The sequence below is a fragment of the Colobus angolensis genome, unplaced genomic scaffold (genome assembly GCF_000951035.1).
Source record: "Colobus angolensis palliatus isolate OR3802 unplaced genomic scaffold, Cang.pa_1.0 Scaffold443, whole genome shotgun sequence".
Taxonomy (NCBI): domain Eukaryota; kingdom Metazoa; phylum Chordata; class Mammalia; order Primates; family Cercopithecidae; genus Colobus; species Colobus angolensis.
This window is the reverse complement of record NW_012117855.1, coordinates 237,975-259,212: the sequence shown is the minus strand read 5'-3', so window position 1 is coordinate 259,212 and position 21,238 is coordinate 237,975. Positions and strand designations below refer to the sequence as shown.

The 21,238-nt window shown below is 53.8% G+C and overlaps 1 protein-coding gene across 1 annotated transcript in view; it reads left to right on the top strand.

Moving 5' to 3' along the window:
* CRAMP1L (Crm, cramped-like (Drosophila)) overlaps positions 1-21,238 on the top strand; it is a 62,492-nt gene that overhangs the window by 27,113 nt on the left and 14,141 nt on the right. The window contains exons 6-12 of the mRNA XM_011957475.1: positions 10,826-10,911; positions 11,355-11,478; positions 13,072-13,153; positions 13,731-14,846; positions 17,428-17,605; positions 19,982-20,163; positions 20,253-20,327. Coding sequence (XP_011812865.1) covers positions 10,826-10,911; positions 11,355-11,478; positions 13,072-13,153; positions 13,731-14,846; positions 17,428-17,605; positions 19,982-20,163; positions 20,253-20,327 — 1,843 coding nt within the window. The remainder of the gene's footprint in view (positions 1-10,825; positions 10,912-11,354; positions 11,479-13,071; positions 13,154-13,730; positions 14,847-17,427; positions 17,606-19,981; positions 20,164-20,252; positions 20,328-21,238) is intronic.

The window sequence follows — 21,238 nt, the reverse complement described above, 5'->3', positions numbered from 1 at the left end:
GGGCCACTTCTGACAGCTTCCTTGCCTTCTCGTGCCCCGGATGCTTCTGTCTCCAACTGGCTGCTCTCCTTCCCTCACACATCTGACTCCTGAGAGGGCACGTGCTCTCCTGGCCACACAAACACCTGGGCCCCTGATGGTCCAGTCGACATCTGCCCAGTTGCTGCGGTTGGGCTGCTCTCCAGGGCAGGGACCTGCTACCCTACTCCACAGCCTGGGAGTTCCCTGCCCTACAGCTTGCGGGGGTCCCAACTCCACAGCCTGGGGGTCTCCACTCCGCAGCCTGGGGGGGTTCCCGTTTCACAGCCTGGGGGGTTCCCAATGCACAGCCTGGTGGGGTTCCCGTTTCACAGCCTGGGGGGTTCCCAGTGCACAGCCTGTTGGGGTTCTGTGCATGTACATTTCTCACCTGGTGTGGGTCCTCGTGGGTGGCCTTCCCGTCTTAGATCTGTCCTGCCCGCTGACCACACCAGAGCTGTCCCGGCAGCCTGGCTGGCTGCTCCCAGTTCACTGAACCCCAGATATTGGGTCTGTACAACCGGCCCCGATCTTTGTGGGTGTGCCACCCGCACCCCAGAGCCCTGCCCTTGCAACCACTCCTGAAGTCCTTACCCATGTCTCTTCCATCCATAGCACTTTACCCTTGGACCTCTGGTTGCTTTTTCCCTTGGCCCTTCTCCCCTAGGCTTGTGTCTGATGACCTGGGAGCCCTCCCTGGCCCAGTGGGAGCAGTGCCTGCTGGGCCAGCACAGGCCTTCCCTGCAGTCCCAGCACAGCAGGTGTTGGGCATGATTCCCAGGCTCTGTGTGAGCTGCTACCAGCCTGCAGCCAACGACTGTAACTGGGTGACCACAGTCACCAGAAAGTGCAGCTTGCCCCAACACTGAGCAGACTTCCCAGAGTGGGTCTAGGGTACAGCCAGGGGCCATCGGCCATGGGGAGGATGCTCACCACCTTGCCCAGGCACCCCTCCCAGCTTCAGAGCCCTGCTTCCTTCCCACTCTCGCTCCTGCTCTACCTCCGTCAGGCAGTATCTGGCTTAGCCTGAGCAGCACTGGGCACATTGGAGGAACTGTCTTGAGAAGGCCCAAGATCCAGGGCGTAGATGGTTTCTGATGTCACCTAACCAGTAGGCAAGGGGCTGTCCCGATGTCACCTAACCAGTAGGCAAGGAGCTGTCCCGTGAGGGAAAACACTGCCCCAGGATCTGGACTTGGGGCAAATCTTTTTTTTTTTTTTTTTTTTGGATGGAGTCTCGCTCTGTCGCCCAGGCTGGACTGCAGTGGCCGATCTCAGCTCACTGCAAGCTCCGCCTCCGGGTTTTTTACGCCATTCTCCTGCCTCAGTCTCCCGAGTAGCTGGGACTACAGGCGGCCGCCACCTCGCCTGGCTCGTTTTTTGTATTTTTTAGTAGATACGGGGTTTCACCATGTTAGCCAGGATGGTCTCGATCTCCTGACCTTGTGATCCGCCCGTCTTGGCCTCCCAAAGTGCTGGGATTACAGGCTTGAGCCACCGCGCCCAGCCGGGGCAAATCTTACTTCACCTTTTATTTCATTTCCTCCATGATTCATGGAATGAAGCCAGAGTTCTGGGCTCTTTGTTTTATGCTTGAGGACGGTGCATGGGGTGGCCTGTCTGATGAGCATTCCTTTTGCCATAGCACAGATGTGCTGCTCAGCAGGGGCGTGGTGGGCATCTGCAGCGCCATCTGCAGGAGAACTTATTTAAGAAATAGATTCCTTCTGATGACACAGGCACAGGCAGTTCCCAGGGCCCGGAGACACTTGACAAACAAATGCAGGTAGTAGCTTTGTTGAGGTCTTGGGCCTTTTAACAAAAACCAAGGAAGGAAAAGAGAAGGAAATGGTTACAAAGGGCATTCTAGGGACAACTGGGGGGCTTTGATTATGGGCTGTGTAGTTTCCTGAGTGATGACGGGGTTGTGGCTTGCAGGACTAGAGGGGCTCGCTAAAGTGTCCAGAGGGGGAGTGCCTTTTGGTATAAAGAACCCTCAGGTTGGCCGGGTGCGGTGGCTCATGCCTGAAATCCCAGCACCTGGGGAGGCTGAGGCGGGTGGATCATAAGGTCAGGAGTTCGAAACCGGCATGACCAACATGGTGAAACTGCATCTCTGCTAAAAATACAAAAATTAGCTAGCCATGGTGGCAGACACCTGTAATCCCAGCTACTTGAGAGGCTGAGGCAGGAGAATCGTTTGAACCCAAGAGGCGGAGGTTGCAGTGAGCCAAGATTGCACCACTGCACTCCAGCCTGGGCAACAGAGGAGGACTCCGTCTAGGCGGGGAATAAAAAAGAAAAAAAAACCCTCAGGTGGTTCTGCTGAGGAAGGGCAAGGAGCAGGCATGGGCCTGGGCTATGTGTGTCCTCAGTAGCATGTACAGCAGCGCCCCTCCAGCCTCATCCTCCCGGGCAGCAGGTGCGTGGACAGCGGCATTGAAATGTGTCATGAGCTTACGCAGCACGCTTAGTGCCATTTACAGTCATGCCATCTGCCACTCTGAGAACCAAATGAAAAGGGAGCCTGGCGTGGGTCCCCAGCTCCTCCAGGCCACGTGTTGGGCATGCTGGCCAGAAGGCGGTGTGGCTGAGTGTTGGCTGTCATCCTCTGCTGTGCTCCCGCAGTGGAGGGGCACTGAGATGACTTTGAATGTGGGCCTGGGTGGTGGGCTTGTCAGCAGGATGGCAAGATTGATTACCCTTTTTCTTACAGAAGCCAGTGTCAAGGGAGCCCACCTGGCTACCATTTTGTCTGGAAAAGACTGGGCAGGTGGCAAAAGAAAGGGTGAGCTCAGGTGTGGGCGCTGATGGAGAATTTGCCCATGTAGCCAAAGATTTTGGCAAATGGCAGGTGAAGGCAGTGCTGACTCCTGGACAGAGCGCTGGGGGAGTCCCCAGCGAGAGTGGAAGCCTGCACTAAGGGACCTGGCCATGCTCACCTGGCTCTCTGGGCCACAGCCTCACCTGTCGTGTTGTCATCCTCCAGAGAGGTGTGAGACACAAAGAAAAGTTTGAAACAGCATGGTACCAGCAAGGAAACACTTCTGTCTGTACCCATAGAGAGATCTGAGGCAGAAGGGCTGCTGAGTAGTGTGATCATTGGTTCTAGAAATGTCTGGGTACCTGTGTGTGCCTGGCACAGGAATGGGTGCCGGTTATGCAGTGGCGACAGCTGTGGTGTGGCAGCTGATGCAGGTCCATTGAGAAGGTCACCTTAGTGTGTGGTGTCGGCATGCACAGTAACTGGGGATGAAAGTCATCGTGAAATTGACGTGGCAGGTGGGTGCAGACATGGCACCTGGCAGGAAGGGAACCTGCCTGGGGCATCTAGGGAAGGCTTTTCCAAGGTGGTGGCCAAGGTCTTCAAGAAAGAAGCGAGCAGGGGCTACACACAGAGTTGGGGAATCACCTAACCCAGGGAAAGGAAGGTGGGAAGGAGGAACTGGGTCATGGAAGCCTCAGGAGGGGAGGGGAGGGGAAGAGTGCAGAGCTGAGGCTGGAGGGCTGGGCCAGACCTGGCTCTGAGCACAGGAGGGGTTCCAGTAGCTCCCACTGTCTCAGGAAGGTAGTGTAGAGTTTGCAGCAGGAGAGCCCCTCGTTCTGGGCGCTCTGCCTCTTGTTCCCTATGGAGAAGAGATGGGGATGCTGTTGGAGGTGGTGTGGTGTGTACGTGTACGTTATTTTTCTTTCTTTCCTTTTTTTTTAATAGAGGCGGGATTTTCCCTCTATTAATTTAATTTAATTTTACAATTCTAAAACCAAAAGAGCCCAGGCTGGTCTCAAACTCCTGGGCTCAAGTGACCCTTCCGTCTTGGCCTCCCAAAGCACTGATATTACAGGCATGATCCTCTGCACCTGACCCCTTTTTTGCTTTAGTATTTTAACTTTTTTCTTTTTGGTTTTTGTCGTACAGTTCTGGAAGTTTGTTTTAAGACATTTTAGTTTTTGAGCAGTAAGTTTACAGAAAAATTGTGTACAGAGCTACGCCTCTCCCCTGCCCCACACGTGATTTCCCCTGTTATTAACACTGTGTTGGTTTATTTTGTTTTGTTTTATTTTGTTTGAGACGGAGTCTTGCTCTGTCACCCAGGCTGGAGTGCACTGGCGCGACCTCGGCTCACTGCAACCATCTGCCTCCCAGGTTCAAGCAATTCTCGTGCCTTAGCTTCCCCAGTAGCTGGGATTACAGGTGCCCACCACCACGCCCGGCTAATTTTTTGTACTTTTAGTGGAGACGGGGTTTCACCACGTTGGCCAGGCTGGTCTTGAACTCTCGACCTCAGGTTATCCTCCCGCCTTGAACCCCCAAAGTGCTGGGATTACAGGTGTTATTAACTCTTTGCATTCGTGTGGTCCTTTTGTCACAATTCACGAGCTTTCCTTGACCCTTCTTCATCACCCAGAGTCCATAGTTTACTTACAGGCCCACTCAGCGTTGTGCCTTCTGTGGGTTTGGACAGATGGGTAATGACATGTGCCCACACTTCCGGCATCACACAGGGGCAGTTCACTGCCCTGAACACCCTGTGCTCTGCCTGTTGCTTCCTAGTGCCCCCAGCAGCCAGTGGTCTCTCACTTTCTGCAGCTGTACCCCAGCAGTCTCTGGTCTCTCTCTCTAGCTGCACCCCAGCAGCCACTGATCTCTCTCTCTCTCTAGCTGCACCCCAGCAGTCTCTGGTCTGTCTCTAGCTGTACCCCAGCACTCTCTGGTCTCTCTCTCTAGCTGCACCCCAGCAGCCACTGATCTCTCTCTCTAGCTGCACCCCAGCAGTCTCTGGTCTCTCTCTAGCTGCACCTTTCCAGGAGTGTCGTCGCCACACTGGAATCATCCTAGGCTTAGTCTTTGTAGATTGGCCTCTTCGCTTACAGTCCTAGAAGTTTTCACAAATTCGTAGAGTTGTGTAGCTGCCACCACTGTCAAGATACGGAACACTGCCAGCAACCCCCAAGTGCCCTTCTGTCCCTCCCCCACACCTTGCCCCAGGCACCCTCTGCGCCACTCTCCATTCCCTGTAATTTTGCCTTTTCCAGAAAGCCATCTAAAGGGAATCGTGGTGTGCAGCCTTCTGAGATGGGCGTCCCCACTCAGCAGTGTGCCCTCGAGGCTCTTGCGCGGTGACTTGTGGATCTGCTGCAGCTTGTGCTTTGACCTACTGAGTCGTGTTCCACGGTGTCAGCATGTCGCACTCTGTTATCCCTTCCGAGTGGAGGGACCCAGGGCTGTTTGCCCGAGTGGAGGGACCCAGGGCTGTTCGCAGTTTTTTAGTGTTGGTGAAGAAGTGACCAGGCTTTGCCTCTAGATTTTTGTGTGAGCGTGGTTTTCGGTCCCCGGGAGGAGGAGGTGGGAGTGTGTGTTTGGCTTTACATGGAGCTGCCAGACTCTCCCAGGAGAGTTGCATTTGCTTCCCACGCTCCCCAGCACTCAGCGTGTTCGGAGTGTTTGTCTTTCTAAAGGCACCCTAGTAGGTGTGGAGTGGCATCGTGCTGTGGTTTTTATGTGTTTCCCTGATGACTCATGACGCCGAGCATCTTTCTCCTGCTTATTTGCTATCTGTGGGTCTTTGGTGAGGTGCCCGTTCATATCTTGTGCTGCCTTTTTTCTTCTTCTTGAGTTTAGAGAATTCTTTGTACGTTGTAGACACAAGTTTTCTGTTGGATCCTCCATCTGCAAATACTTCCTCCCAGACTGTGGCCTGTCTTTTCGTTGACTTACTGTCTTGCACAGAGTGAGTCCTTCACTTTGATGAAGTCAAGTCTGTCACTGTTTTCTTCTGTGGTTTATGCTTTTAATGTGGCATCTAAGAACTCTTTGCCTAACCCAAGGTCACAGAGATGTCCCCCTGTGTTTTCTTCAAGAAATTTTCTAGTTTTACATTTAAATTCATGATCTGCTTTGAATTAACTTTTGTGTACCATGTGAAGTTTAGGTGGAGCTTTGCTTTTTGCCTGTGGGTGTCAACCTGCATCATCTGAAAGGACTGTCCCTTCTCCACTGAGTGGCCTTTGCACCCTTGTCAAACATCAGTTGACTGTACCATGTTGGTCCGTTCTGGACCTTCTCTTCTGTCAACTTTTGTGACCATTCTTTCACCAGCAGACACTCGTATTTACCAACAAACAGGAAACCTGTCAAGGTGAGAGATCAGGAAATTGAGTGAGGTGCCTGTGGGAGGCTACCCCTGGATTTCAGCCCCAAAGTGACTGGGGTATTTGACTTGCTGCTGCCCCTACCTCTCATGCAGACCTGTTTCAATGAACTGTGAATCTTGTTTTGGTTTTAGAATTATGAAATTAAACTAAAGACTAAATGAATTGAGTAAAGTCTAACCTAAAGCAAAAGCTTACTACGTTGTTCACAGACCCAGAGGCATAAGTTTAACACGTGCTTATTAGATTTATCAAGTGGCTTTGCAGAGAAGAAAATAAATCTGTCAGAAAGGAAAGCCAAGTTCCCATGTACATAGAGGAATTACTCTTTTCGATTTAGAAATGCTATTCTATTCTGCAATGATGTTTCTATTCTGAAATGCCATTCACCTAGGCGTGGTGGCTCATGTCTGTAATCCCAGCACTTTGGGAGGCCGAGGCAGGTGGATCACTTGAGGCCAGGAGTTCGAGACCAGCCTGACCAACGTGGTGAAATCCCATCTGTATTAAAAATACAAAAATTAGCCAGGCGTGGTGGTGTATGCCTGTAGTCCCACCTACTCGGGAGGCTGAGGCATGAGAATCGCCTAAGGCCCTGGATTGGGCGGCAGAGGTTGTAGTGAGCCGAGATCGCATCGCTGCACTCCAGCCTGGGCGACAGAGTGAGACTCTGCCTTTAAAAAAAAAAAAGCTACTCATGCAGGGGTGTAAATAGAGCCTCTGTTTGAGGGCTCACTTAGAGGTCAGCTTGTGGTTTTCTATAGGCAGCGCCTCTTCAACCCCTGTGCCGGGCCTGTCTTACATCTTCCAGGCTGGGGTAAGGGTTGGGAGGTATGGGCCATGTCCCGGGACTGTGACCAGGCCTAAGGGTCCTCCTGGCTTTCGCACTTTAACATGGCTCTTCATCTTGTTCAGTGCCGCAGCCTCAAGTTGGTCGTAGAACTTCCATTTGAGAAAAGAAGACGGAGGATTGTAATCTCAGAGTGGTTCCATATGAATGCAGAAGGGTGCACTTAGTTTTATTGAAGGAAAAAAAAAAAGGAAGTCACAAAATAGCAGTTTAACGGAAAATGTGATTATTGAAAACACAGGTGCCACATGACGCAGCTCCACCAGCTGTTTAAATCTTGCCTACTGCTGTTGTGTTTTCGGGCAGATGGAATTAAAAACGGTGAGCGGGAACGTCCATTTGTTTCCAGAGCACTTCATTGGAGGAGATTGTTTTAGAATTGACTCGAGCCAGGTGCAGTGGCTCACGCCTGTAATCCCAGCACTTTGGGAGGCCGTGGCTGGCAAATCACTTGAGGTCAGGAGTTCCAGACTGGCCAACATAGAGAAACCCTTTCTCTCCTAAAAATACAAAAAATTAGCCAGGGGTGGTGGTGGGCTCCTGTAGTCCCAGCTACTTGGGAGGCTGTGGCAGGAAGATCACTTGAGCCCAGGAGGCTGAGGTTGCAGTGAGCCAAGATTGCACCACTGCACTCCAGGCTGGGCGACACAGTGAGACTGTGTCTCAGAAGTAAAAAAATAAAAAATAAAAAAAAGAATTGACTCCATGCTTAATGACTGCTTTTGACCAATGTTCCCTCTGGTTCCTTCTGCTGCAGCCCTGCTCTGATGTCATTAATGTTCATAAAACTGCTGTGGCACTTATCTGTGTATTTCACCGGTTAAGATGGTTTAAGAATTTTGTCTCAGTAGAACATGTTGTTCTCTGGGAACTCATGCTCTCTCAATTATCCCTCAAGACAGAAAATCTGTACAGTCAGAAAGGGGTTGAGGGCACGGAAGCTTTTTTTCTGCCGTCTTCTTGCCTCTTTGGTCAGGCTTTCCCAAGCTCAACTCTGTTCTTTGGCATCCTATGTTTGATTCCCAGCACAGAAGGCACTCAGTCAGTAGCTGGGTGGGTGCGTGGGTGAACAGACGGACGCATGAGTGGATGGATGGATGGACACATGAGTGGGTGGGTGGAGGCACGGTTAATGGATAGATGGAAGAGTAGCTGTCATGCACGAGGGATTGTTGAGCTTTCCATAGCTACTGAAACCCAGCTGCTGCCCCCGCCCTTCTGCCAATTGGGACCTCTCTGTTTGTTTGGTCTTATTATTTATTTATTTATTTTTTGAGACAGAGTCTCCCTCTGTTGCCCAGGCTGGAGTGCAGTGGCGCCATCTCAGCTCACTGCAAACTCTGCCTCCTGGGTTCACACCGTTCTCCTGCCTCAGCCTTCTGAGTAGCTGGGACTACAGGCGCCCGCCACCACGCCCAGCTAGTTTTTTTATATTTTTAGTAGAGACGGGGTTTCACCGTGTTAGCCAGGATGGTCTCGATATCCTGACCTCGTGATCCACCCACCTCGGCCTCCCAAAGAGCTGAGCCTGCAATAGTAGTGTGAGCCACTATTATTTTATTTATGTATTTTTTTTGAGATACAATTTCACTCTTGTTGCCCAGACTGGAGTGCGATGGCACAATCTCAGCTCACTGCAGCCTCCGCCTCCTGGGTTCAAGCGATTCTCCAGTCTCAGCCTCCCAAGTAGCTGGGATTACAGGTGCACGCCACCATGCCTGGCTAATTTTTGTATTTTTAGTAGAGACAGGGTTTCGTCATATTGGTCAGGCTGGTCTGAAACGCCTGACCTCAGCTGATCTGCCCACCTTGGCCTCCCAAAGTGCTGGGATTACAGGTGTGAGCCACCGTGCCCGGCTTGTTTGGCCCTAAACACTTGATAGCCTTAGGTTTTTGGGGTGATGGTAAAATGTGTGGGGTATTGAGACTGCATAATGCTGAAGTTAGAGCTAGGACCCTTTTAAAAGGAAGGGGATTGCAGCTTTGTTTACTGGGATATGGAGATTGTGGTGTCACCCTTTTTCCTATCTGAGGTTGCCAGAACTGGCTCACCCCATCAGATGCATGTACTCAGCAGGGGCTGCTCTTCCAGCCAAACTGCGGGGACCGTCTGGAGAGTCCCTCCCACGCAGCACTCGCTGCAGACTCTTGTTCATGTTTTGATAATTTTGGTCAGCATTGTATTGGAATAAGATTTTTTAAAACTATACAAGTAGTACATAAACACAAGTTTTAAGCAATTTTCCAACAATACCTAGATAAAATATAAGACCCTCCTCACCACTCCATCCTGCTCATCTCATCAGAGCTAACCACTTACAGTCATTTCATGTGTATCTTTCTGAATTTTTTTCTTAGTGAGTTTACAGAAGTAACTGTACAGGTACAAATATAGATACATACAGAGATGAAAATGTAATTTTTTACGCATCTTTAGAATCACACTGTATGTGTTCTGTAGCTTTTTTCATAGACTGTTTCTTAGAAATTGAATAGCAACAGCAAATACAGAAGCAGCAACTCTCCTACCTGACATGTGCAACTGGGAGTTGGTGAACTGCTAAAATTGGTTAAGGCAGAAAGCCATAAAAACAAGATACACATGCCCTGAGCATTTTGTAAAACACAAGCCCGTTGTCTTTCACCAGCCAGTGGGCCGCTGACCAGAGCCATTTCTTGACTGGGGTCCTTTCCTTGGAATTCAAGTTGGTTTTTCTCTCCGATCAGAAACTCCTGACAGGGAGGTCACATAGAGGTGGACTGAGAAGTCACAGAGGTGGACTGAGCTCACACACAGGTCATGGAGAGGTGGACTGAGGTCACACAGAGGTCACGGAGAAGTGGACTGAGAGGTCACAGACAGGAGGACTTAGAGGTCACAGGTCATGGAAAGGTGGATTGAGGTCACATAGAGGTCACGAAAAGGTGGACTGAGGTCACAGAGGTGGACTGAGGTCACACAGAGGTCATCTAGAGGTGGATTGAGGTCACACAGTTCATGGAGAGGTGGACTGAGGTCCCACAGAGGTCATGGGGAGGTGGACTGAGAGGTCATAGAGGTCACGGAGAGGTGGACTGAGTTCACACACAGGTCATGGGGAGGTGGACTGAGAGGTCACACAGAGGTCACCTAGAGATAGATTGAGGTCACAGTTCACAGAGAGGTAGATTGAGAGGTCACAGAGGTCATGGGGAGGTGGACTGAGGTCCCATAGAGATCATGTAGAGGTGGATTGAGGTCACACAGGTCACGGGGAGGTGGACTGAGAGGTCACACAGAGGTCACGGGGAGGTGGACTGAGAGGTCACAGAGGTCACGGGGAGGTGGACTGAGGTCACAGAGGTCACGGGGAGGTGGACTGAGAGGTCACAGAAAGGTAGACTGAGAGGTCATGGGAAGGAGGACTGAGAGCTTCTGCTCTGAGGGCCCAAAGTAGGAGGACTGCATAGAGCTGGGGCAGTGGAGAGAAGGGTGGCTGTCTGAGGGGACCCCAGGACAGTGGCTTTTCCAGGAATGGGACATCAGCTTGTGCCAGGCCAGTCACCAAGGCAGGAGGGCACAGCACGTTTTCTGTACACAGCAGTTGTCTCTTGGAGTTTGAAGTGTGGTCAGGAGAGTAGTAGGATGTGCAGAGTCACCATTTGTTTGTCACCGTGTCCTCGCACTGTCCTGCGCGGGCTTGAGAGGCTGGGGTGGATGTTTGGCCAGGCCCCACCTGGCCTGACTCAGCGCCTCTCCGTGTACTGGCCCTTCCATCCTTCTGTTGACTCACAGGCCTCAGCGTTCCTTCAAAACTCTTTTCCCAGGGCCACCACTGTACGCTATAAAGGGCGGAACCTGCGGATCAAAGCACCCATGTGCCGGGCCCTGAAGAAGCTCTGCGATCCGGATGGTAGGTGGATGGGCACTCCCAGGACCAGAGGCGGTGCCCGTGGCGTCCCATTCAGTGGCGGGCAGGCTGAGCTACAGCGTTACTGCCACAGCTGCTTTGTGTCTGACCCTGCTTAATCCCAGGGCTGCACATGGACCACTCTTGAACTTGAAATGCTCCCAACATCCACTCAGGTTGAGCTCAGAGCCATGGCAGCAGTCAGCAGAGTGGTCGGTGGTTGTCAGGATCGAGTCTGCTATGACCTCTCTGGACCAGTCTGTGGCCTTTGCAAACCCCTGAGCAGCCACACTGGAGTTTCTTCGCTGGGGTTTCTCTGCTGTCCTTGCCTCTGTTTGCAAGGTCATCTGCTCACAGCTGATTTCACTGGTTTTTCTGGCCAAGCGCTTGGTTTTCTACCTTAAGGTTGGTCTGCACTAAACTTTCATGGTTCCTCTCCATTGCAGGCTTGAGTGATGAAGAGGACCAGAAGCCAGTGCGCCTGCCTCTGAAAGTCCCTATAGAGCTACAGCCACGGAACAACCATGCCTGGGCCCGCGTGCAGAGCCTTGCCCAGAACCCGCGCCTCAGGTACCATGGCCTTTGTCATGCAGAGGGGTCCCAACTGCTTGACCAGGACTGGAAGCAGTGTGTGTGTTTCCCTCAAGGAACTTGCAGGAGAAGCAGGTCCACCCCCATGCTCTGTCATCACACAAGGACACGGCAGTCTGGAGGTGACTGGAGTCCAGGGAGCACTGGGCTGCACTCCTGTACCTGGGCAGGGATGGTGGAGGGGATGTCGCAGTGAGAAGGGGAACTGCAGAGCCTTCCTCTTATCGCCCAATAAGGCCTATACTGTTCCTCTCCCACCCGCTTCTTGGAGACTCGTGGCTCGCGTATGCCCAAGGTGCCACCGTGGAAATGGACCCTTTTCCATTTGTACATTATAAAAAATTGAGGTGCCGGGTTGCGGAGGCTCACGCCTATAATCCCAGCACTTTGGGAGGCCGAGGCGGGTGGATCATGGGGTCAGGAGTTTGAGACCAGCCTGGCCAAGATGGTAAAACCCCATCTCTACTAAAAATACAAAAAAAATTAGACGGGCGCAGTGGTGGGCACCTGTAATCCCAGCTACTCGGGAGGCAGAACCACTTGAACGCGGGAAGCAGAGGTTGCAGTGAGCCAAGATCGCGCCCCTGCACTCCAGCCCGGGCTTCTTTTTTTTTTTTTTTTCTGAGATGGAGTCTTGCTCTGTGGTCTAGGCTGGAGTGCAAATGGCACAATCTCAGCTCACTGCAACCTCTGTCTCCCAGGTTCAAGTGATTCTCCTGCATCAGCCTTCCGAGTCGCTGGGATTATAGGTGCCTGCCACCGCACCTGGCTAATTTTTGTAGTAGAGACGGGGTTTCACCATGTTGGCCAGGCTGGTCTCGAACTCCTGACCTCAGGTGATCCACCCACCTCGGCCTCCCAAAGTGTTGGGATTACAGGCATGAGCCACCATGCCTGGCAAATTTAGCCATTTTTAAGTGTACAGTTCAGTGACATTTAACACAGTCACAGTGTTGTGCGGCCACCACCTCTGTGCAGCTCCAGAACATTTTCGTACGCTAGAAGAGGCCCCCGTGCGCCTTAGCACTCACTCTTCGATGCTCACCTTCCCACAGCCGCTGGCACCTGCCAGTCCGCTTTGTGTCTCAGTGGACTTGCCTACTCTGGACATTTCATAGAAATGGAACCACACGCAGAGGCCTCTGGGCCTGGCGTCTTTCACTGGGCGTGATGCTTTTGAGGTTCACCCATCATAGCGTGCCAGTACTTCGTTCCTTCCACTTGTGTACTTTCCCCTCAGAATGTATTAAAGCTGTCCATGCCCGCCCGCCCTTGAAGCCAGAAGGAGCTGGTAGACTAGGCAGAGGCTGTGCGCCAGCACCCACATCCTGGCGGAGACCTTTTGCTGGCAAAGATGTTTCCTTTAGCTCCATGTGAATCTCCGGCCATCACAGCTGGAAAGGCTGGCTTTTAGCCACAGGAGCCAAGGGCCCTGCGGACGCCCGCTCCTGGGTGCCTCTCCGGAGGTCCCTTGTCTCTTGGCGCCCTCTTGCTGTAAGCAGCCTCGGGGCTCTTCTGACGGTTCCCTCCTGTTCTGCGAGCCTCACTTCCTCCTGCCTCTCGCCTCTGTAGGATGATCGTGGAGCTGCATCGAAAGGTCTCCAGCCTCATCGAGTTCTTGAAGCAGAAGTGGGCGCTCCATGAGGTGCGAGTTGTATCCTTTTCCAGCTAAAGCAAACCCTCCAGGCTGCACTGCCTCTGCTGCCCGGAGACGGACCGCGCCTCCCCGTGCCTGTCATCGTCATGGTCCCCATGGGCAGAACAACTGTGCTGTGACATGGTGTACATCTGGAACCATAACCTGGAGCTCCTTATTCCATGGGGGTAGAGCCCCCTCTGTGGCCTTGCAGTGCTAGAACTCAGTCACAGCCAGCCCTGCATCATGTCAGTGGCCCGTGTCTGGCCCACGGGGTGTGGCCAGAGCGTTCCTGCCAGCAGGTTGAGCAAAACGACCAAGGGTCAGCCCAGCCTTCTTCACGTCCATGGCTGGCTCCCAGCCCTGCCCACTCCCCACATAGGCATGGTGCATGTCAGGTGTGAATTTCCTGAAGGTACTAAGTGCCCAGGTCAGCACTGTTGGGTAGTGGTGTGAGGAAAGCCCCGGGTCGGGGGCATGATTTATACCCTGGGGGATGCCAGTGGGGAGCATGGCTCGTGTCTCTAGCCATGTGCCTGGTAAGCATCCGGACCCCAGTGCCAGCCAGCATGGGCCTTCCTTGACGGGCACTCAGCGGAAGACACTCGAGGAGCGGCAGCTGCAGGATTCATGCTCTGCACTGACGCAGGAGAAGGTGACACTGCACTTGTTCCCAGGCGAGAACTGCACACTGACGCCGCTGCCGGGCGTGGCCCGCGTGGTGCACTCCAAGGCCTTCTGCACAGTGCACTGGCAGGAGGGTGGCCGGTGTAAGCAGAGTGCCAAGGATGCCCACGTACTGCCCCCAGCCCAGATCCTGGGCATCCAGAGTGGGCAGGGCACCGCCCGGGGCCAGGTGAAATGCCCGCGGGGTGGAGCTGAGGGCAAGGGTGTTGGGCGGCCCCCTCCTGTGGCTGATGCCTCTCAGAGCTCCGGAGAGAGTTCCCCCGAAAGCGCCCCTGGGGAGGGGGCCACCCTAAGCTTGAGCAGCCCGGACGCTCCCGACAGGCCTCCTCCCAGGCACCAGGACACCGGGCCATGTCTTGAGAAGACTCCTGCAGAAGGCAGGGACAGTCCCACCCGGGAGCCAGGGGCCTTGCCGTGTGCCTGTGGCCAGCTCCCAGACCTGGAGGATGAGCTCTCGCTCCTAGACCCCTTGCCCCGATACCTGAAGTCCTGTCAGGACCTCATTGTCCCCGAGCAGTGCCGCTGTGCGGACACACGGCCTGGGAGCGAGCAGCCCCCTCCGGGCGGGGTGACCTCCCCAGAGGTGCTGGCTCCTGTCAGCAAGGAGGCTGCTGACCTTGCTCCCACTGGCCCGTCCCCAAGGCCCGGGCCCAGGCTCCTACTGGATGTTTGCACTAAAGACTTGGCAGATGCACCTGCAGAGGAGCTCCAAGAGAAGGGGAGCCCCGTGGAGCCTCCGCCGCCTCAGGGACAGCCTGCCGCCAGGCCCCCAAAGGAGGCCCCTGCCAGCCGGCTGGCTCAGCAGCTCCGTGAGGAGGGCTGGAACCTGCAGACCTCCGAAAGCCTCACGCTGGCCGAAGTCTACCTCATGATGGGCAAGCCCAGCAAGCTGCAGCTAGAGTACGACTGGTTGGGGCCCGGCCGCCAGGACCCCCGCCCCGGCTCCCCGCCCACCACCTTCCACAAGCAGCGCCTCCTCAGCTGCCTCCTGAAGCTCATTTCCACCGAGGTCAACCCCAAGCTGGTGAGTGGGTTGGAGCCCAGCCCCTCTGGTGGCCCAAGGGGAGCCAGGCCCAGCCTTGGAGGGCTCCCTGCTGGGTAGCTAGGGCCAGCATGGGTGGGGTCCAGATGAGAGATACAGGGTCCTATGGCAGGGGCCCAGGAACCTGCAGGACCTCAAGGAACGGGGAGAGGCCGGGACCCAGATGATCCGGAAGACAGAGGCTCTCCACAGACCACGTTGCTCTCCCTTGCGGAGGGATCCTCGGGCTCTTGATGAGTGTTTCCACTTACATGCACGGCTCCAGAAGTGCAGTGATGAGTGGTCTGGGTGCTCTTTTCTGTGTGGGGCGTGGGAGAAGACGGCCAACAGGGAGGCAGTACCTTGTGAGCCTCCTTGTATTCCTGGGAGTCTGCCAACCCCAAGCATGCAGCTGAAGGTTGTAGCGTCGGGGGTAGCGTAGTGGGGGGGACACCAGGCTGGGTAAGTGGTGACCAGAAAGACAGTGGTGACCAGTTGCACAGGACCGGGGGTAACAGAGTGAGGCCTGGAGCCGAGCTAGCCTTCTGGCTTATCTAATCACTGTTAACAGGTTTCCACTGAGGGAATGATGGATGTAGTTCTTGCTCTGGAAAGACCATCCCAGCCGGTGTGCAGATGTGGCAAAGTCAGAGGCTGTCACAGAAGAGCAGGGATGTGGTGCCGCAGCAGAACAGTGGAGCTGGGGACCAGACAGGACGGTCCCTGCAGTGTGTGGGTGGTCCCTGAGCCTGGGGAAGGGTCCCTTACCACAGGGAGGCCAGTTGGTGGAGCCGACAGCACACCCAGGAGTAATCCTACCCCACACCCCCAAGTCCAGTAGGATCTCTGGCTCCTAGAGGGCAAGGTCCACGGCAGGCCCGTCCTGAAATGGCATGTTTAGGAGCTGGCAAGCTGCCGGACATGAGTGAGGGGCTCAAAGGATGGACTGGGGCAGGAGCTGCAGGTCACTGTGGACCCCATAGCGCTGTTTCATGGTCAGAATGTGTGTGAGGCTCACATGTCCCAGTGCTGGGGGGACTTGGGACTCGGGCCCTCATGAGCCCCCACACACCTGCTGCTCCACACAGGCCACCTTACAGCTTCTAAGTGATGCTCACTTCTGCCTGCATTCCCCATGCCTCCTGCTGGTTTTCCGCTCCTGCCCCCGCCAGCCCGTGCAGGGCTTGCCCCGGAGAGTTGGTTCATGAACAGGTGGCAGGAATGTGCAGATGTGCCTGGGGAGCATCACGGGGGCTGGGGGAAAGAAAGTTCTTGCAGGGGAGGTGGTGACTGAGCCCAAACCTGAGGCCAAGCCTGAGGGTGAACGTGGCTCGGGGGTAGCGTGGTGGGGGGGACACCAGGCTGGGTAAGTGGTGACCAGAAAGACAGTGCCTTTAGAAGGCTTTTCAGGTTTGGCTTTTGGTGGGCTCATGGGAGGGGCTGAGGAGAGACATAGCGCCTGTGTTTGGGTGCCCCAGGGACGGGGCCAGGGTAGCCTCCTGAGAGTGCAGGCAGCAGTTCTGGGACACAGAGCAGGTAGGAATCCCACGTAGAAAGGCATTCCCATCCCCCGGGAGCTAGTTAGGGAGGCTCACTGGGTGGGCCTGGCAAACTGGACAGACCACCAGGTGCAGCACCTGGCACTGGGCTGTCTCTTGCCTGGTGGAGCTGTGACAAGCGCCCTTCAAAAGGCCCCAGCCCCAGAGATGAGGAGACGCTGGAGGCTGTGAGCTGCTGTCACAGGCGGAAGGAGCAGCATAGGAAGGGTCATGCGGTGGGAGGGGTCCTGGGGAAAGGCCGGGGTATGGGGACTAGGGGCTGAAGGCTCTGGGTGAGCAGACGGGCAGGGCTGTGCTGAGAGCACGGGGTGGAGGGCTTCTTAGTCCACAGGGAGGTTGCCCCAGGTGGAATGTGTGGGGTGTTCAGGAGAGTGAGGAGGAGGAGGAGAGCCAAGAGGCCGGGGTACTGGCCGAGTCTTCTCAGCGGTGGTGGCATTTCTGCGATGAGCCAGGCAGGGACCCCAGGGCTTGGCAGCAGGCTCTACGGGCTGTGGCATGGGCCTGCACACCCCCCGGGGTTGGGCTTCGTGGGCCTGCACACCCCCCGGGGTTGGGCTTCATCCCTGCAGAGTGCTCTTCGGCTGCGCTTATGTCTGATTCTAGAAAGTTGACCTGTATTTCCTTCCTCTGACTCACAAACAGAGAGGCTGCTGCTGTCTCGTGCTGACTTTTTAATATAGCTTTGAGTTCTTGACACTTAACACTTGCCATCCGGCACCTCTTCCCGCAGCTGATGCTGGCACTTGGGGCTGGTCCCCTCCCTCCCACCTCCGCCGTAGCACGTGGAAAGGTACTTGTGAGGAAGGGAGGGGTTTTTATTACTTCCCTGACCAGTGACTTTTAAAACTGGCAAGCTGCTGAGTGACTCTGGGGACACTGAGGCTGGGCGTCTCTGGCCCTGGCCTTTGCCGTCATGACACTGTGCTCTCTGAGCTCCATGACGATCTCGCCTCCTACTCCAGGGCATGCAGCAGCCGTTTCTCATGTGCTGAGTTTGGGTGTTGTTTGGCCCGTTTCCGTCCCAGGCTCTGGAAGCAAACACCGTCTCCACAGCCTCGGTGAGGCCCATGCAGGAGGAGCAGTCAGTGACACCCCCAGGGAAGGTGGTGACCGTCAGCTCTCGCAGCCCCCGCTGCCCTCGGAACCAGGCTTCCCTCCGCAGCAGCAAGACCTTCCCGCCCAGCTCGGCACCCTGCTCCTCAGGTGAGGCTGTGGCAGCCACATTCCCTGTGCCTGGGCTGCCCTGATGGCATCCTCTCAGGCTTCAGGGGCCATGCCGAAGCTGAGGGCACAGGTGTGCCTGAGGCCTGACCCCACTGCCTGACCCCACTGTCCAGCTTGCCACAATCCAGCTGACACGGTGAAGGTACAGAATCACTGCCTCCTCATGGGGAGGGCGACGCCAGGGCTTGTCATGAAGGACTTGTGGGGTCCCGGAGTGTAGAAGCTGGCAAGAAGCTGGCCTTTGCCAGGCTGGTCACTTTGGGGTCTGCTTTATGGTGCCAGCAAAAGCCTCACTAATGTGCTGAGTTGGTTCAAAGTCCCTGAGAAGGTTGTTATTTTTCTGTTTTTCTTTACATGTAAAACCTCAGAATAGAGAATCCTTCAGTTAGGGGAGGTGCCAACAGGTTAACACAAGTCCCAGAAAGAATGATAGAACAATCTGCCAGTCCACAGTGTACCCTGTCCCAGCTGCATATAGGAAGTAATTTAAATTCAGGGGTCATAAATTGTGTTCCTATTACATAAAACTCCAAGACAAGCATGACCAGTTTCCTGAGGCATCAGTTTCACTTGCTTGCAACCCATAGTATATTTATAATAAAGCAGATTATCATGGTTAGGATGGTAAATTTTTAAGTGTGAAAATGGTGAGTTTTAGACTGGGCATAGTGGCTCACACCTGTAATCCCAGCACTTTGGGAGGCCGAGGCGGGTGGATCACCTGAAGTGAGGAGTTCCAGACCAGCCTGGCCAACATGGTGAAACCCCATCTCTAGTAAAAATACAAAAAATTAGCCGGATGTGGCGGCAGGCGCCTGTAATCCCAGCTACTCAGGAGGCTGAGGCAGGAGAATCACTTGAACCCGGAAGGTGGAGGTTGCAATAAGCCAAAATAGAGCCATTGCACTCCAGCTCAGGCGACAGAGTGAGACTCTTTCTCAAAAAAAAAAAAAAAAAAAAAAAGGTGAGTTTTAAAGGTAAAATAAGGCCCAGAGCAGTGACTCATGCCTATAATCCCAGCACCTTGGGAGACCAAGGCAAGAGGATCACTTGAAGCCAGGCTGGGCAACATAGCAAGACCTCATCTCTACAAAATATGAAAATAAAAAAAGTAGTTGAACATTGTGGCTCATACCTGTGGTCCCAGCTATTTGGGAGGCTGAGGTGGGAGGATCACTTGAACCCAGGAGTTCAAGGCCGCACTGAGCCGTGATTGTGCCACTGTACTCCAGCCTGGGTGACAGAGGGGGCCAGGCGAGGGGTCATGTGAGAGGGGGCCAGTCCCTACTATGAATGAATTTTATTTTATTTTTTTTGAGATGGAGTCTCGTTCTATCGCCCAGGCTGGAGTGCAGTGGTGTGATCTCAGCTCACTGCAAGCTCCATGTTCTGGGTTCATGTGATGCTCCTGCCTCAGCCACCCAAGTAGTTGGGATTACAGGCATGTGCCACCACGCTTGGCTAATTTTTATTTTATTTTTTTTGAGATGGAGTCTCGTTCTATCGCCCAGGCTGGAGTGCAGTGGTGTGATCTCAGCTCACTGCAAGCTCCATGTTCTAGGTTCATGTGATGCTCCTGCCTCAGCCACCCAAGTAGTTGGGATTACAGGCATGTGCCACCACGCTTGGCTAATTTCTGTTTGTAGGAGAGACAGGGTTTCGCTCTGTGGCCAGGCTGGCTGACCGTGAATGGTCAGGGTGGTTGACAGCAGCACGGACAATGATGAAAACATCTAGTAGGGCCCCACAATACTAACTCTCTCATATTTCCTGTTCTTTCACCTCTGGGTCTGTTTTCTAAAAACTAGAGATTTAGACCAGGGAGCAGCCAGCTATGGGCCTGCAGCCCAGATCCAGCCCACTGCTTGCTGTTTATAAATAAAGTTGTATTGGCACACAGCCACACTCATTTGTTCACATGTTGTCTGTAGTTGCTGTTGTGCTACAGTGCACGGCTGAGCTGCCCCAGAGACTGTATGATCTCCAGAGTGGACATTGGTTATCTGACCCTTCACCAAGAAAGCTGACTGACTAGAGACCGTGAAGGCTCTTCTAGCCCTAGAACATCTTTGGTGTCTTATCTGCCCTTACTCCTGAGCACTGAGCGAAATGGTGGAGTGCTTTTGTCCCATCCAGGAGACCAGTGGTCTACTCAAAATGGGAACAAGAATTTCAGTGAGAAGGATAGAAAATCAGTCTTTCTGTGGGACTGAGATAAGAGGTCTCTCCTTTCAAGACAACCAAACGGGTTGCCGAGAGAATGTCTTTCTGACGTTCTTACCAAGGGAATTCTGCAACCCTGGACCTGTTGCTAGGCGAATGCCATCACATTGCTTCTCTCCTCTCCTCTGCCAGGTTTGAGAAACCCTCCGAGACCCCTCTTGGTGCCTGGTCCATCCAGCACAGGAAGCAGTGACTCAGATGGCGGCCTTTTTGCTGTCCCGACAACCTTGCCACCCAACAGCCGACATGGGAAGCTTTTCTCTCCCAGTAAAGAAGCAGAGCTGACTTTCCGCCAGCATCTGAACTCCATCAGCGTGAGTGTGTGGGGCCGGGCCGCCCATGTGCAAGCGTCCCTGTGGTGTGGAGAGCGCACCTTCAGGTGCCGGACGCTGCTCCCTTACAGATGCAGTCGGATTTCTTCCTGCCAAAGCCCCGGAAGCTGCGGAACCGGCACCTGCGGAAGCCACTGGTGGTCCAGGTCAGGGTCTTGTCAAGTCTGAACATGTGGCCTCGTGGCTGGGCCAACCGGGACACAGGGCTTCTTCCTTTTCTTGCATTTTCATGGTGTAAAATTGGGAAATCCCTGCCCCTTCCTTCCCTCTTGTGAGTAGGGTAAAAATGCAAGTAATAACAGTGAACTTAATGGTACCCAGAAGTAAAGGTAATCTTTCAACAATATAGAAATCCGCTTGCAAAAAAGACAGTTATAGGGATTCAAGTCCAAACAGTGTCCAGATTGGGATGTATTCATGGACGCTCAGCACCTGTTTATAAACATTTAGTCCGTGGAGCAGTTGCCAGGGCCTGTGGGTCCACCGGAGCCCAGGCCTCTCATGAGCTCCCCGGAGTCCCTGAGGATGCATATGCAAGCCTGGGGGGCAGCCAGGGACTCAGGCACCTCAGAAGAAGAGCTTGGCATTCTGAAGCATAGAAATACAGAAAGTGAGGTGGGAAGTTTGAGATAATGATGGCGCTAGAAATTTATGGATGTGTGTTATTTTGGATTAATGCACAGGTTTCCTTTTGTTAGACTCTTAGAAATCTCTTTCTCCCTTGAGATTAGTGTATTTACAAATGAGAGATTGCATGAACGGTCTTAGGAAAAAAGATGCCTGCTGAGTCTTAGGTGTTCTTTGTTCAGACTAAGACCAGGGTTGGAAACTATGGCCCAGGGCCACTTCCAGCCTGACTGTTGTTTTGTTTAATTTAAAACAGCTTTATAGATAGAGAATTCACATATCGTAATGTTTGCCCATTGAAACCTTATGACTCAGTGGTCACAAGGTGTACGACCATCGCCATGGTCTAATCCCAGAATATTACCACCCAGAAAGGAAGCCCTGCCCCTGTGAACTCACGTTGCTTCTCCTGCCAGCCCTCGGCAACCAC